At 42.5% G+C, this 16,362-nt stretch overlaps 1 protein-coding gene across 3 annotated transcripts in view; it reads right to left on the reverse strand.

Moving 5' to 3' along the window:
• The window catches only part of inpp5a (inositol polyphosphate-5-phosphatase A), a 244,203-nt gene extending 229,183 nt beyond the window's left edge, over positions 1-15,020 (reverse strand). For 2 of the 3 annotated variants that reach the window (XM_079511580.1, XM_079511581.1), the window contains exon 1: positions 14,345-15,020. In XM_079511580.1, the coding sequence (XP_079367706.1) occupies positions 14,345-14,422 (78 nt within the window). In that variant the 5' untranslated portion in view covers positions 14,423-15,020. The remainder of the gene's footprint in view (positions 1-14,344) is intronic. The other variant, XM_079511579.1, reaches the window with a different exon arrangement.
• Positions 15,021-16,362: the final 1,342 nt, after the last annotated feature.

A 16,362-nucleotide genomic window follows, 5' to 3' on the forward strand; every position in this document is an offset into this window, starting at 1 on the left:
TTAAGGTGGGTTTTCAGCGAGTCTACAGTTCTAATTGTAATGGGAAGTGCATTCCACAGTTTTTGGAGCCAGAAGGGAGAAGAGTTTGGGACGTGTGTAGCATTGTCCCCGCGATTTTAGTGAAGGTACTTCCAGCTTCCTTATTAAATATGCAAGTCCAGCTTCCTTATTAAATATGAAAGTCATTTCTTTGTATATATTTAGGTTTGTCATATCCGCCCTGTGCAACTTCAAAGCAGTTGAAACTAGAAAGGTCGCAATTTTAAAACATTGCAAAGTGTTGTTGCCGCAGTGGCTTACATATGCCCCTCCCACTGATATTGCCAGCCAATTACAATGTTGCGTCACCCCTGCGATCATGCATAAGTAATTGAGGGGATTTATCCCCCCAAAAATCATTTTTCTGCAAGAAATGGTTACATTTTTCGCATTTGCGGCACCCCCTATGGATGAAAATGGAATCGCTTTTGGCTTTTGGTTGATTAAACCACCCGCGACATCTGATTCAAATTTGGGATGGATTGGACGTCCTAGGCATTTTTTTGTAAAATAGGCCCCTCCCACTAACTTTGGACGACGATTAAGGCCGAACGATACGGACAAAAAAATTAAAAAAAATCTGAAAAAAAATTAAACGCGGTCCGATAGGTCCAGAGATCATGTGTACCGATTTCTGTGAGATTCGGACAAAATCTGTAGAATCAGAAAATAAGTGTGTTTTAAGGAAAATTCAAAATGGAAAATCTATCCTGACGCAAATGGGCGTGGCCTATATGGGGAGATGCGTCATGGCCCAAGGCATCCAGGGCAAAAATAATTTTGATTTCACAACCTATGGTTCAAGAGTTATAAGCCAAAACATAAAGTGGGCTTCCCCATTATAAGTCTATGGAGAACTAATTAATGAATCATCAATTAAACTATACAACGGATCTCTTAGCAATGAGCAAGCACACGATTCCCGATGAAGCCGGTCGATTTGACATATGGCTCGAGTGTGCGCGGCAAAAACTGTGGGAGGAGTAGTGCGGCAAAGTATCCAAATTTACAATAGTCTGGTTGCCCTTGGGCAACCACACTAATAAAAATGGTATTTATAAATAATGTTCCAGTGTTCAATGACGAAAAACACAATTAAATTGTTAATCGCAATTATCTTTGTTGACAATTAAATGTTATGTAAAATGTCATAAACTTGACAGACCTAAACACACATACAGTATATACATTACAGACAGGCATGCACAACTATTTGGCATTCACACCGCTCACATGTCCTAATGCAGGCTTGTCTGGACATGGAAGTGTGGCTTAGTTGGGAAACAGTGAGTTAGGCCACAGACACACACACACACACACACACACACACACGTTCTCAAGGGAAATCCTCTCTGCACGTCAAGGTGTCAACTACGCCGGTCACAATTATTACATACAAGTAATCGCAACTATTTGAGATAATCTCACTTATTGAGAAATGTCCATAGATTTTCAAAGAAAATTCAAAAATAGCAGATCTACAAGCTTGTAGATCAATGTAGATTTCCACCTTTTTTTAAGAAGAAAGATATTAATGTGTCAGTGATTTCTTTATATGTTTACATTATTTGTCATATCTGCCCTGTGCAATTTGTGATTATGAAGCCTAAAAGATGAACAGAAAAACAAATTGTAACGTTCCGACGTTCAATGCAAAAAACAGTTACATCGTCAATCGCAATCATTTGTGTGACTTAATCGTCAAGTCTACTTACATTTGTAATCGTGACAGACCTAACGCAGTGGTTCTCAAAGTGGGGTCCGGGGACCCCCAGGGGTCCTTGAGGGGGTGATAGTTTGGAACCAAATAGACCCTTATGGGCCTGTAACTCTGAGAGTGTACAAACGTTCCGTTTGGACACTCTGAGTTAACTTGACATTGATTTTACAATATAAATTGGGGTCTCAGAGATAGAAATGCCATTAAATGGGGGTCTGTAGACTAATATGCATGTCAAACTGGGGGTCCTTGAAATTAAACGGATTGAGAATCATTGCTAGAGCCGTAAAATTATTCTCTTATGGGGGTCCCTGGCATATCTTTTCCAATGCTGGGTCCGCGGGGCTAATTAGTGTCAATCTGGGGGTCCTTGACATGAAAAAACGGACCCCGACTGCCCTAACGTATATTGAAATTTGACTGAAAGGATAAGCCCCTTGAGATGCATCATCTCGTTTTAGAGGGAGTCCGCAGGCACAACAAAGAGACATCAAACATAACATTAAACGTCAACGTAGCTACAGTAAAAGAAAAGACCCGAGGTGCATCAGGCCACTGGACTGCACCGGTCATAATCACTATACTTCAACAGCATCATGAGTCAAGATTAAAAAAAGCACCATGAGAGCACCGTATGCATGTGTAACCCATGCAGTGTTGTTTTCGTCGACTAAAACTCAGACGGAAAATATTCTTTTTCACTGACAAACTAAATGGAAACTAAATGAAAACTAAGCTATGATGACGAAAACTAAGACTAAATATACTAACAATTGTCAACAAATAAAAACTGGACTAAAATGTTAGGAAGGGACTAGTGGACAAGAGATCCAGTATAAGTCATTTTACACTTGGTTGCATGATGAAAATAGCAGATCTACAAGCTCGAGCTTGTAGATCGGGTATTTTCAGTCATTAGGACGGCATCAAGGCCCGCCAAAATACATTTTAGTCTACTAAATCAGGGGTTGAAAATAACTTGGGGACCCCCCAAAATAATTTGGCGACCCCCCGAGGGGTCGCGACCCACGGGTTGAGAACCCCTGGACTAAAAAATGTGACTAAAACTAAGTGAAAACTATTCAAGAGACGGACTAAAACTAAAATAGAAATTTGCTGCCAAAAACACTGAACCGATGTGGTCTTCGTCTCTGCGCAGTGTTGAAGGGACTAGACGGACCAGAACTCTTTGGAGACAACCTCCATTTGTTTTGACAGGAGGAGGAGACTTAAAGGAGCTGTGACCACTAATGCACTGTAATGTACTATATTATATACATGGAGAATGGCGTCAGGTAGAAACACTTATTTGTATTACATGTTGTGTATAACACTTACAATTAACACTGTTACATATGTACAGGAGTATGAAGCAAAATCCTGAGTGTTAATTTAACTCAAAGTGTACAAAATTGAATCAGTAATGGTCCATTTGTAGTACACTCACGAGTCACGACACGGGTACAAATGGATAAAGTCCCTGTATAAATGCACTAATAAAAAGGAACTAGCGCGCCTTCCGTTTTAATGCAAAAGCTCAAAGCGGGCGGTTGGTTCGCATGCTGTAAAATAATGTTGCAAAAAGAAGTGGACGTGACCAGTTAAAACATTCAGACATCCCGGTGAGCGGCACCCAGCACCCTGCGGTGGTGGTGACCCAGCACCCTGCGGTGGTGGTGACCCAGCACCCTGCGGTGGTGGTGACCCAGCACCCTGCGGTGGTGGTGACCCATCGAACACCAACAGAAAGGCACCCAGCACCCTGCGGTGGTGGTGACCCATCGAACACCAACAGAAAGGCACCCAGCACCCTGCGGTGGTGGTGACCCATCGAACACCAACAGAAAGGCACCCAGCACCCTGCGGTGGTGGTGACCCATCGAACACCAACAGAAAGCCACCCAGCACCCTGCGGTGGTGGTGAGCGGCACCCAGCACCCTGCGGTGTGGGTGACCCATCCAACACGAACAGAAAGCGATAGCTTGCGTTCCAAGTAACGCAGATGGATTTTCCATCGCACTCTATTCCATTGTGCTGCACAAAGGATCGAGGCGCCCACTCTCGTCTCTTCAGAGATGAGTCTCATGAATGAGTCCTTGGCCCCAGCAGAGAGAGAGAGAGTGTGTGTGTGTGTGTGTGTGTGTGTGTGTGTGTGTGTGTGTGTGTGTGTGTGTGTGTGTGTGTGTGTGTCCGTCTGTCTCTGGCTTTCCCATCCAGGATACTTATGGCTCTTGGCGTGGACCCGAGCTTCCCCTCTGCTGCTCCGCTCAGACACTCCCAACCCTTATCCAAGTTCCTTATCAGTACAGGGTCCGGAGGGGCAGAGGATTCAATTGTCTCTTTGTGCTCACACACAAACACTGTATCAACTCCTCCTGAGCAGGGGGGGGGGGGGTCAATGAACTGTGGAAAAAGTTGGGCTGTGTTGGGACCACATTGAAGTCCCTGTAATACGCCATTTATCGCTGGAGGGTGTGTGTGCGTGTGCACGCGCTCAGTACGTCCATACCTAATGTGTGCCTGGTGCAGTGTGCATGTGTCAAACTCCCCTGTGGATCCATAAACTGAATGGCTGTGCGTGCATCACGGCCCTTGGGACAGCCAACTATAAACTCACTGTCTAGCCCAGTGACTGTCTGCTTGTTTGGGCTGGCAAGATCAACAGATCTGGCCAGCGGGAGGGGCTCAGCTGATTCTCTCCAACATAATCATGAATACAATTGTCCCTGGCAGGCCAGCAGTACTGTACCTAATGCTTAGCTCCCAGGCAGGCCAGCAGTACAGTATGGTACGGTACGGTACAGTACAGTACCTCTGCTTAGCTCCCAGGCAGGCCAGCAGTACTGTACCTCCGTCAGGCTGTGCTTAGCTGGGCAAGGCCTATACTGCCCTTCGCTGTTCTCCGTTCCTGGGGCATGGTGAGGGGCACCATCATTCATTAATAGTGAATTGGACAGCCTCAATTATTTAATAGTTCAGATTGTAACATTTCAATAACAAATTGAAATTGCACTTCTTCAGAACCAGTCAAACAAATTAATGCCCGGTTTTGTTTTGCGCTGGGAGAAAAAAAACAGACAAGGCATGCAGCGCTAGAGGCTACTAGAACTACAACGATAGAAATGGTATGATGAGTGATGACTACTGCCACATGGACAGAGAATGGAGATGCAATGGGTGCATTCAAGAGAAATCAGCAGACGTAACAAACTAAAACATTTGGGGGCAGTGGTAGCTGTTTGACGTCTGAATACAAGGGAAAGGCTGTAATATGTCTATGAGTGAATCATGTTATGATTATTTTGTTATTATTCATCCGTGTCTAAGTGACTAAGTATGATCTTGATGGGGAATATCTCACAATACTGATGAATAGCAACCAAGAGAACAAGAAAACACAGCCTCTGGTCCTATAGCAGTGGTTCCCAAAGTGGGGTCCAGGGACCCACAGGGGTCCTTGAAGGAGTTCCAGGGGGTCCCCAGCTAAATGATAGTTTGTAACCAAATAGACCCATGGATATGGGTCTGTTACTCTGAGAGTGTACAAATGGAACCAAGTGGACCCTAATGGGTCCATTTGTACACCATCATAGTTTAGTGTACACTCTCATAGATTTTACAATATAAATTGGGGTCCAAGAGATAGAAATGCCATTAAATGAGTGTCCATAGACTAATGCATGTCAAACTGGGGGTCCTTGAAATTAAACGGGTTCAGAATCACTGCTAGAGCCGTAAAAATGATGGGGGTCCCTGGCATATAATAATAATCAATTGTATTTATAAGGTGCCTTTCAGGGCACTCAAGGTCGCCATACAACAAGATAAAAACAGTTAATACAAAACAGTTAAAAGCACTAGCAAAAATCTATAGTACAGCTTGAAGCACAAACACAGAGGTCAGCCATAAGCCTGCCTAAACAGGTGGGTTTTGAGGTGAGTTTGAAATGTGGTGATTGAGTCCATGTTTCTGATATCAGGGGGGAGGGAGTTCCAGAGGTGAGGGGCAAGCGGCTGAGGGCGCTTGACCCCATGGCATATGTTTTTATATGGGGGTCCGCGGGCTAATAAGTGTCAATTTGGGGGTCCTCTGCATGAAAAGGTTTGGGAACCACTGCTATATAGAAGTTCACACCTCCTGCAAAGCTGGTCACTGTATCATTCCTGCGCTAGCTGCATCGAGTGATCTCGGTACATATAGAAATGGATCTACCCGATTGGCCTGAATATAATTTAAGTTTTCCAATGAAAATATCCTAAAAAAAATAATGGGGTTGTATTATAATCGGGGACTAGACTATTTGACATTCAATGTTCTTTTTCCACAAATGAGTCTTGAAAAATGGGGGTCGTCCTACTGTATATTTGGCACAATACGGTATTGGAGATTCTGACTTTCAATTGTATACATTTGGTTGAGATTGTAGACTATTGTTCCACTTTTTGCTTTGGCAATGTAAACGTATGTTTTCTCATGCCAATAAAGCCCTTTGAATTGAATCAGATGCTTAGGGTGTCTGTCACCGATCTGGGAACCCATCTGCAAAACAAAGGGAAGCAGAGACTAGGGTGTTGCTTGCACATACATATACAGCATGTGACAGTGTTATTTTGCTCAAACAGAACAAACAGAGCAGACCATTCACAAATCACCTTCTTGTGTTGCCCTACGCTAGTAAAAACAGTTATGGAGAATCTAAACCTCAAGCTAATTTTACCTCCTTTTATCCTGCTAATCCTATAAAGACTTGGGGTGCGTTATGTATCGCAAACGAAAGAAAATGTTTAACTTTGCAACTCAAAATGCAACTCCTGATATGATCTACATGAGATTTACTGACAGGATTTTTTTTTGTTAGATAAGTCTACAGGGCAAATAGGGGGGGGGGGGGGGGGGAAATTAAACCATTTTGTAACAGCTGTCGTCGTTATCCTTTTGTTATTTACACGGCAGATTTGTGGCGTGTTTCTAGCCAATTTGACATCAAGAATATGATTTAGTAGTGTGCCATTTCAACATAACATTGTCATGGTATTATGTATGTGGCAATCTGGATTATTTTATAGAGGCCTCCTTGACATATTTCCCCACTTTGAAATGTTATGAGACTTTCAGGAGGACGGCAGAGCGCACAGGACACCAAAATAGTATCAACTGATCCTTCTTTCATAAACGTTTCCATTTCTGCAGCAACAGACGTGCTGGAACTGGAACTGGAATGGGTACTACGTTTGGCAGAGAAAGGAAGACAGGGAGACAGGGCTGTCAGGTGGCGTCTACTTTCAAAAGACTGGAGAGGAGCTCCTCTCGTGAGGACGGCTTTGATAAGAGAATAGGCTGAGGGCAGCGAACAGAGAACTGGAGAGGCTACTCTCAACACAACCTCTCAAGACTCACCTCTGTAATCACACACTTGAGCTTCAACAAATCCAAATTTGATTAGAGCCTGTGTCTGACACCATAAAGCAATAACCCATGGTACTGCCATCGTCCACACTAAAAATAGACACAACTGGGCACTCAATTACTACACGTTATTCACTTTACGGCCTGTCATCAGCCATGTGACTGTGTCCTTAATAATAGTGTGCAGTGTCTAGTTTATTTGTGTGCCATGCTCACCCACCCCACTTGAGAAGGAGCCTGGTAGCATCGGAAAAAGTGAAGCCTTCGCAAATGCACACATGTATGCTGCGCTACAATAAAGCCATTCAGGACAGGATACAGAGAGTAGTAGAGTCTCTGCAAAGGGAGACACGGTTATTCTTCCCCCCCTGCTTCATTCCATCTTTAGTAGTGTAAATATGCCGGCTCGCTGGGGTCTGGATCCATTTGTAATGAGACATTCTGTGATGGTCTGCGCTAATGAGCTGACAGGGGACGAGAGTGAGACAGAAAGACGGATGCAGAGAGAGACTAAGACTCATGAGACAGGGAAGGACAGAGAGACAGAAGAGGTGACATAGGAAAAAAAGACCTAGAATGGCCCCAAAAGGGGCGAATGGATGGCAGGTTTAGCCTTCCTTTAGTGTTGGGTAGCAAAACAGAGAGGGCTCTATGCATAGTATTCCATTACATCACTACATGGCCATGTCAACTGGCCAACAAGAGGTGTTTTGTAATCAAAACGACATGCACTCGTAATCAAATGAAAGGCCCCAGCCAACGGCCAGTGTTTACTGCAACGTGCTACACTGGAGGGGAACGTAAATAACCTTGTAGTACGAAGACAGACATCTCTACACTGAGGCACTGCTCTCAGAGGGAGCTCAACCCTCCACAGCCCTGCAGACGTCACTCACCACAAAGTCACATGCCAAGTACCACTACCATCTAAAACATAATCAGTTAATAGACATATTATTAAATGAAACATTTTCCAAAAATATCAAAATAAATTTGATTTTACGCTCTAAATTACGCAATTAAAGCGTTTTAAACATAGCCTACGTGCTACGTCACGCGATGAGTTAATGTTTGTTTTTGCTTTGAAATGTTGTCTTATGTGTATCTCGACGATACTGCAAATTACCTCAATGTCTTTCGAGAATAAATAAAGGTTTGAATGAATGAATGAATGTATAGTCCTTCACGTATCTTCTTGAGAACCGTCCGACTGATCACGTGTATCGCAGAGGATTTGAGTGCCCAGCATGAAGTTGATCAGGAAGATTGTCCAGAACAGACAATTTGACCAATACTGATGACATTAGGGATCGGCATGAAAAGGGACAGACAGACACTCTGATAAAGGCTACAGTGGGTGATTGGGTGTATACATTTTCAACTTGCATTTGTTCCCGAGTAGGCCGGGCAGTACTGATCTACAAGCTCACAATGTGCCATACAGTACATGATCGCAGCACTTTGTGAGCTTGTGGGCCTGGGGATTTTTGCTACTCGTTGTGCAACAAAATATATAGAGCTCAGTCAATATTCTCACTACCGTAAGGCTAGTACAATTATCATCTGGCCTGATCCTGCTGAACGTTTCACTGGGAAATCTATAACAGATCAAGCTCTAATGATACGCTCTGTCTGTTATTCTACAAATGCCTTAATGCCTAAAGTATAACATACCAAAAGGGATTCCCGTCCCGCCCAGGATGGGTTAATGGGTGGGGTGTCATCAACATAATAGCCTAAGAAACTCCATGAGAACTACATACTGTACTAGAACAAATAAAGTACCAATGTGAAACCAATGTGCCGTATACAAATTAGCTTCGTTTGGAACCTCAATATCTACGTTTAAGCTCCGAGATGAGGTTCCGTGTCAGGATATCTCGGAGCTAAAGCGTAGATATTGAGGTTCCAAACGGAGCTATTATACAAATCTATGATGCCACACCTAAGTAGACGATATGCCCTTTGTCTACGCTGGTTGAACAAACTTAAATAATGCAACACTTGTCTGCTATCTGCATACAAATAGTGTACCTCATTAATATGGCAACTGCACCACTAGCAGGAAAAAGTCGAGGCGTTACCTACATTAGCCAGGTGTAACTCCTAACAAGTGTGTGTGCGTGTGCACGTTCCCAAGTGCAAATAGCGGAAAATGACCTTTCCATTTGGATGACTGCAGGAAAACAAAATGTTTGCCGTCAATATTAAAGTCACAAACGCCTGCCTGGAGCCATTGCACAGGACCTAGGCTCCTTGTGAGTGTCTTGTCTCGCATGGCCTCTGTCTCCTCTCTCTATGCCAATTAGTCCGGTCTCTCCACTACACTGACCCATCTGAAATAAAGCATAAAATGCCACCATATATGGCAGAGTCTCATTACTTATTAAAGTACCTCCAGTTAGTTTCAGGATGAAATGTTTTCTGACTTAGCCTTAAGATGGTTTAACACTTTGATTGCTACAGGATCTCCCCAGGCCTATTTTGATGTTGCTACCATTTAACATTGCACAAAGGCCTTGTTCGGGGGCCCACAGCAAAATGTTCTCTTATAGCGAGAATCACACGCATACATCAAAAGAAAGCTGAACTTGTCCACTTCAATTTAAAAAATACATTTTGATTTTACCATGTTCCATTCTGGAGATTGACCTTTTTGCAACACCTGCATTTGCCTGGAAGTGGTTATCTTGAACAGCGAGCAGAGTTATGGATGGTTTAAAGTCAGAGACATTGACAGGCAGATATAAAATTGAACCCAAAAAATATCCTATACACCGAATGAAAGCCCTGAATGTGTACTTTTACGAGGAAAACAGTACACATTGATCCCATCTACAGTTAGACAGTAATTGGTTATTGAATGCAGCTTGTGCCCACCAGATAACTTCAGAGAAGACATGGACGTGAACTCCTCAATATTCACAAAATAAGGCCTATAGCGACATATAAATACTATATACCGTATGAAACAGAAGACTCTCTGCTTTCATAAGGAAAAACATTCTACTGTAATAATAAAAAATCACACCCCTGTGAAGTGAGCGATGCAACTCTACTTCTCTACTTATTCACTACAGCTCGCTATATACGGACTGAGACAGAAAGTCATGTAAACCTTTTATTTACAGTTTGGTCTGTAAACTTCTACTGTAATAATAAAAATCACACCCCTGTGAAGTGAGCGGTGCAACTCTGTTCTCTACTTATTCACTACAGCTCGCTATATACGGACTGAGGCAGAAAGTCATGTAAAGCTTTTATTTACAGTTTGGTCTGTAAACTTCTACTGTAATAATAAAAATCACACCCCTGTGAAGTGAGCGGTGCAACTGTTCTCTACAGTTGCGCGGTGCAACAAGTCAGCTTAGGTTTCGGGCCGGTTCCAGCAAGCCGCCCCGTGTCCGAAACGGTTGAGAAATGACAGAGTTACCATGTAGGGGTCCCTCTACTGTACTGTACAGTCACACCCGAAATCATCATATATACAGTTAATGGCTGGGTTTCCCAAAGACATTTTGTGTTGCACGTAGCTTTAACACACCCCTCTAGGCCGCACACAGAAGCCTGTGTGCAGACTAATTGGCAGCCAATCAGACACTGTCCTTTTTTGGGAAACACTGTCAAACACAACATAGAAATAGACAACCTAGACTAGAGCACAGCCATACCCGTCATCATTGCGCACGTAAGGCCTCCTGCATGAATAAATTTAGAAGCAAGCCTGTTTCCCTAAAGCCTCTTTAGCCTACACACACACACACACACACCTGTCGACATGTGGAAGTAGTAAAACCATTCGCAGAGAAATGTGTGATGTGAGTGGTGACTTTCTTCATCTCAACTTTGAAATTAAACAAACATTTTTAGGCCTACTTCAGCATTAAAGAAATTAATTGCCATATATATATATATATATATATATAATTGGGATTAGAACCCGCGACATGCTGTAAATGCTAAATGGTGCCTTTATATATATAGCGCCTTTATCCAAGGCGCTTTACATAGATTGGGTGAATGCACATTCACCCAATCACACACACACACACACGTATCTCTATACACCGATGGCGGAGGAAACCATGCAAGGCACCAACCTGCACATCAGGAGCAATTTGGGGTTCAGCGCCAAGGACACTTCAAAACCAACTCTGGAGGAACCCGGGATTTCACTGGTAACCTCACGGTCCCCATCCAGCTGCTCTACCCCTGTCTGGCTGGCATTGCAGCCTAAGGTGCCCTGACAACCACGCCGGCGACACAGGCCAAAATACCTACTTCTAGCTTTCTTCACATTCACAATAGTGATTTGAGTAAAGCTAAAGACATCAATTTCCACTTCACTCTTTGGGATTTTTGTGGAATGTTGTGTCTAATATGCATTTGATACTTTCAGGTCACAACAGCATTTGTGATATGATGAGCAAGAGTCCTAAAATGTTACTGTGGTCGATTTATACAGTCATACTAAAAACTAATGGGACTAGGTGACTTACACGCCTGTTGTGCATATGCTAGGCATCAGTTTTGTGTCGTTTGCCTTGTGGCGCCACACTGGATTCCAAGATATCACTTAAATGTACCGAATCAATGTAACATCTGATATGAAGTATTGATATTACATATTGTCCAACGTTTGGGACATTTTACAACATGATATGGTAATGGTAACACCAAAATCTTGGCTGCCATCTGTCCTAAAATTGATCCTGTTACAGCAACTATTTTTAAGTTTTCAGTTTTCAGAAATTGCATCAAATTCGACATTTTTCCATGCATGTTAAAAAGTCTGGTGGACAAATAATCCACAAGACACCCAAAGCTCAGCGACTGGGCCGTGACTAGCTCAGCTATTTATAGGCTTACTCCAGTGAGAGAAAAATGCTTTACGCTCATGTTTGGGACCAGCGGTTCACACGGGTATGGGTATGGGGAGCGAGAGAGAGAGAGATAGAGGAGGGACAGGACTTACTTTGTGCCTATTGACACAACACTGAAAGTGCCACACTATGTTTGAACTTGGAAGAGTTTAAATCACAAACAATGATCACACTTGGGCTACCACCATCATTTAGGCCTACTGCCAGTACAAAAAGGTCAAATGATGCTACTTAGGGAGGAGACAACACAGAGAAGCTCAGGTGTAAATATTAAATGACGGTATTTAAAAATGTCATTTCATGTATATTCACAAATTGGAGCCCAGTTAAGGTCTCCACACACCGGGCGCGAATCGGATGCAAATTCGGATTTTTAGCAGCGTTTCTCCATCGGTTTTCCGAAAAACGCGTCCAGTGTGCAACCACCTTAAGAGACTAGTCATGTCTCTTGATAAGCTTATGTTTAAGCTATATATAGCCTAATTAAACTATAGTGAACACTAGAACATGCCATATGGTTTCACTTTCTACAGATTAGCCAATATGTGGTTTCCTTAAAGGACAACTTTAGTTTTTTTCAACCACAGTTCTTGTTTTAGGTTGTTATTAGAGAAAGTAAAAGAGTGTTATTTTATTTTCATTTGCTGCTTTCTTTCGTTTTAGGGATTTTAGCTGTTTTTGACAGGGGGGCGGGGGCATTCGAGCATGAGGCTAAATATGTATTTTTTTAGAACATTTTATAGCGATTTATTTTTTAATTATTTACTATAGTCCTAATAAACCCCAGGAAATTTCATCTGGCCACAAAAGATCACGAGATTTACTGAATGTGTCAAACTGACATATTGAGCCTATGACACACAGTGTGGCTACCCCCCAGTAGGCTACCTTCACATTCACTAGATCCTGTGATCTTTTTGTGGCCAGATAAAATTTCCTGGGGTTTATTAGGACTATAGTAAATAATTAAAAATAAATCGCTATAAAATGTTCTAAAGAAATACATATTTAGCCCCATGCTCGAATGCCCCCGCCCCCCTGTCAAAAACAGCTAAAATCCCTAAAACGAAAGAAAGCAGCAAATGAAAAAAAAATATAACACTCATCTTTTACTTTCTCTAATAACAACCTAAAACATGAACCGTGGTTGAAAAAAACTAAAGTTGTCCTTTAAAGACACAAGTCATGGTGACTTGGTGAGTAAATAAAGATGATCGTCATGACGACAATCTCAAGCAGCTAGTATTTCTATGCTTGTATATGGCTCCATTGCATACACATTATATATATATATATATATATATATATATATATATATATATATATATATGAATTCACATTATAGTCAAATAGCCTAAAATATAGGTTAACGATATAGGTCCTATACCATTCCAGGGCGATGTTGTAGGCACATCCTAATTCACATCACCTAATGCACATCCTAATTTTGATGAATTGAACAAGGTGGACCCTCTTGTAAACAAGTGTAATGCTTTATTGGGTCGTCCACTCACAGTTAACAGTCTTTGTATTGACTTGTGCTTGAATTGTACTGTAATTCTGCAATTTCAATCAATCCTAATGTGCATTAAAAAACACATATATATATATATATATATATATATATATATATATATATATATATATTCAACCGACACATCATCAACAAACAGCTCCTGCATGTACACACATGGTGCAAAAACTTTGACAAGTCCTAAGAGGCAAGCAGCACTGACTGAGCCAGATGTAGCCTATACATTATTCCCTGTATGGGACTCACTGAACGGTATAAAGAAACAGTTACCTTAAATGTGGGACATTTGCAACACTACAGCAGTTCAAGGCAGATGATCGATTTTGCGCAATCAATACTTGATTGCGTATTCAATTGCTCTTCACACACACACACACACACACACACACACCACAAGCATATATGGTGTATATACAAATGTCATTTACCACCTACACACGTATAGTTATGATTGTGACTTATGACTCGAGAGAGAGGCCATAGCTATGGGTTTATGCACCTAGTATAATGCTATGTGTAAGAGTATAGTGGTGGGGTTTACTACTAGCCTAAAGGCTGGCTGCTACTGCATGCATGCTAGAAACCAACCAGCACACGAGTCGTGATCATCAACCATAGAACAGGACGTGGAAAAACGGCAACAGTGTAACCACAAGCAACCACCTTCTCGGAAACATATTTCGCACATCATCACCCGTCAAGAGTCAATAGGACTAGACACACTGTAGCGCGGTTCATCAGACAGACAGACAACACTCACATCTTCAAAGAGAGATCCAACGTTGGCCGTCACCAGCAGCATTCCCGTGCCCTGTTGTGCTGTCAGCGTCCCAGCCATAGTAATGCTCGCTCTCTCTCTCTCTCTCTCTCTCTCTCTACTGCAGGCAGGTCGCTCGGGGAGGACTTTGATGGATGTTAAAAGAACTGAAAACAAACAGAAGTCCAGTTGTTGTGCATCAGTAGCGGGCTAAAAAGAAATAAACGCAGGAACCGACACTAGTGTGTGACTGCAGCCAGCGACTCGGATCGTCTCGCATTATTAGCAGCAGCTGCGCTGGTTGCTGCTGTGCATTCTACTTGCTTCTTTTCTTGGGGAAAAAAAGAAGGTGGTCCGCAGCAGAAGAAGAAGGAAAGATAAAGAAGGTGATGTTACCCGGTATTTATTTTGACTTGTACTTTTTCACGTCCAGGGCCAGCTCATATCGTAAAACTTTCCGTTTGTATTATTAAATCCACGGCGACTGTCTGCTGCTAGTGTAGTGGGTTCTTCTGGCTCATTTTTTCTGCGACGAGTGAGTGTTCAGTGTTGCTGCTTCGTTCGCCTAGCGTTTTTTTTAGTGCAGTGTAAAAAAGTCTCTCTCCCTCTCAATCATTCAGAGCAGAGGAGAAGCACACCGACTAGCCGCCCGGACCATTTGGCTTGGTGGTTGTTTGGAGAGAGAAGATAATAGGAGAGGCTTCACGTACGTCATCATCGTGCCAATGGAAAATCAAGCCGTCGCCGGTCGTAGGGGGCGGGGCCAAAGCCCGAAAATAGCCGATCTACAAGCTCACAGACAGTGCAGCACTGCGCATCATAAACACCACCACTTTTTTCATTTATTTTAATATTATTTTTAATCTTCGCTCTACTATTACCGGCGGTAAATTATGTAAAACACAATAACTGACTGGCTACTGTAGCCTACATTATTTTACCTCTCCTAGGAGAGAATACCTTTTAATTAATTAATATTGATTGATTGATTGATTGATTGATTGATTGAAATTTTTATTTCACAGTATGCAGAATGGGTACATTTCGAACGAAAGTCAATACAAAAACTGTTACTTTGTGGACGAACCATGATAAAGCTTTTACACTTGTTTACAACAGGGTCCACCTTATACATATGATAGGCTAATTATTACTTAATATACTTAATGCATAGTAATTCATTCCCCAAACTAAGACTGCATCTTTGTCTTTTTAACAAAACATGTTTATTAAAACTTGGAAACCGACTTTCCAAGAGCCAAAATAAGTGGCCTTTTAATATCTCTTACCATGGTGGGGACCCACAAAGTAGTATAAGGAATTTTCAAGTCATCCACAGAAATGTCAGTGGTGTTTTCAGCTGTTGGTTACTTCAATACAAACAGACTGAAAAAAAGGAAAGAAAAACCAAAAAACTCAACAGAATCATCTAGGATTTCTAGGTCATAATGTTTGTTTAGTGTCTAATGTCCAGCCATGGACGGATTAGTCTGCATACATACTTTAATATCCCCTGCTGGGTTTGAGCAGATCATTGAGGGATCATAAGCAGGCCCGGATAAACAATGGAACTTAGTGGAGTGTAAGTTCCTCCAGGGCCCGCAGCCTGCAGGGCCCTGTGCAAGACTATTTCAAATATAGATACAGCTGTTGCTTCTGTCGAAAACGTATTCATATAGGTCACCGATTTCAATGTAACGCAACACAGGAACCCCAGCCCAGCTAGTGTTTCTTAACCACTCGGTGGGAGCCTGGGAGGAGACTCAAAAATAGCAGATCCAGTGTCGGGGAGCAGCCTTATAACTCTATATGGGAGCAGCCTTATAACTCTATGGGAGCAGCGGTGATAGTGATGGCGGTGCGCTGAACGCACATGCATTCATTCACTGGGTGTGTGAATGCAAAAAGTGTCGTTCTTGATTGTGTTACGCGCGTGCATGGGGCATTTTGATTTGGTGTAACGCCAGGGCCCTCGGAGGGGTTGATGCGGCACATAAGTACCACGTATACGAGACAGGTCT

Source organism: Electrona antarctica (genome assembly GCF_951216825.1).
Source record: "Electrona antarctica genome assembly, chromosome: 10".
Classification (NCBI taxonomy): domain Eukaryota; kingdom Metazoa; phylum Chordata; class Actinopteri; order Myctophiformes; family Myctophidae; genus Electrona; species Electrona antarctica.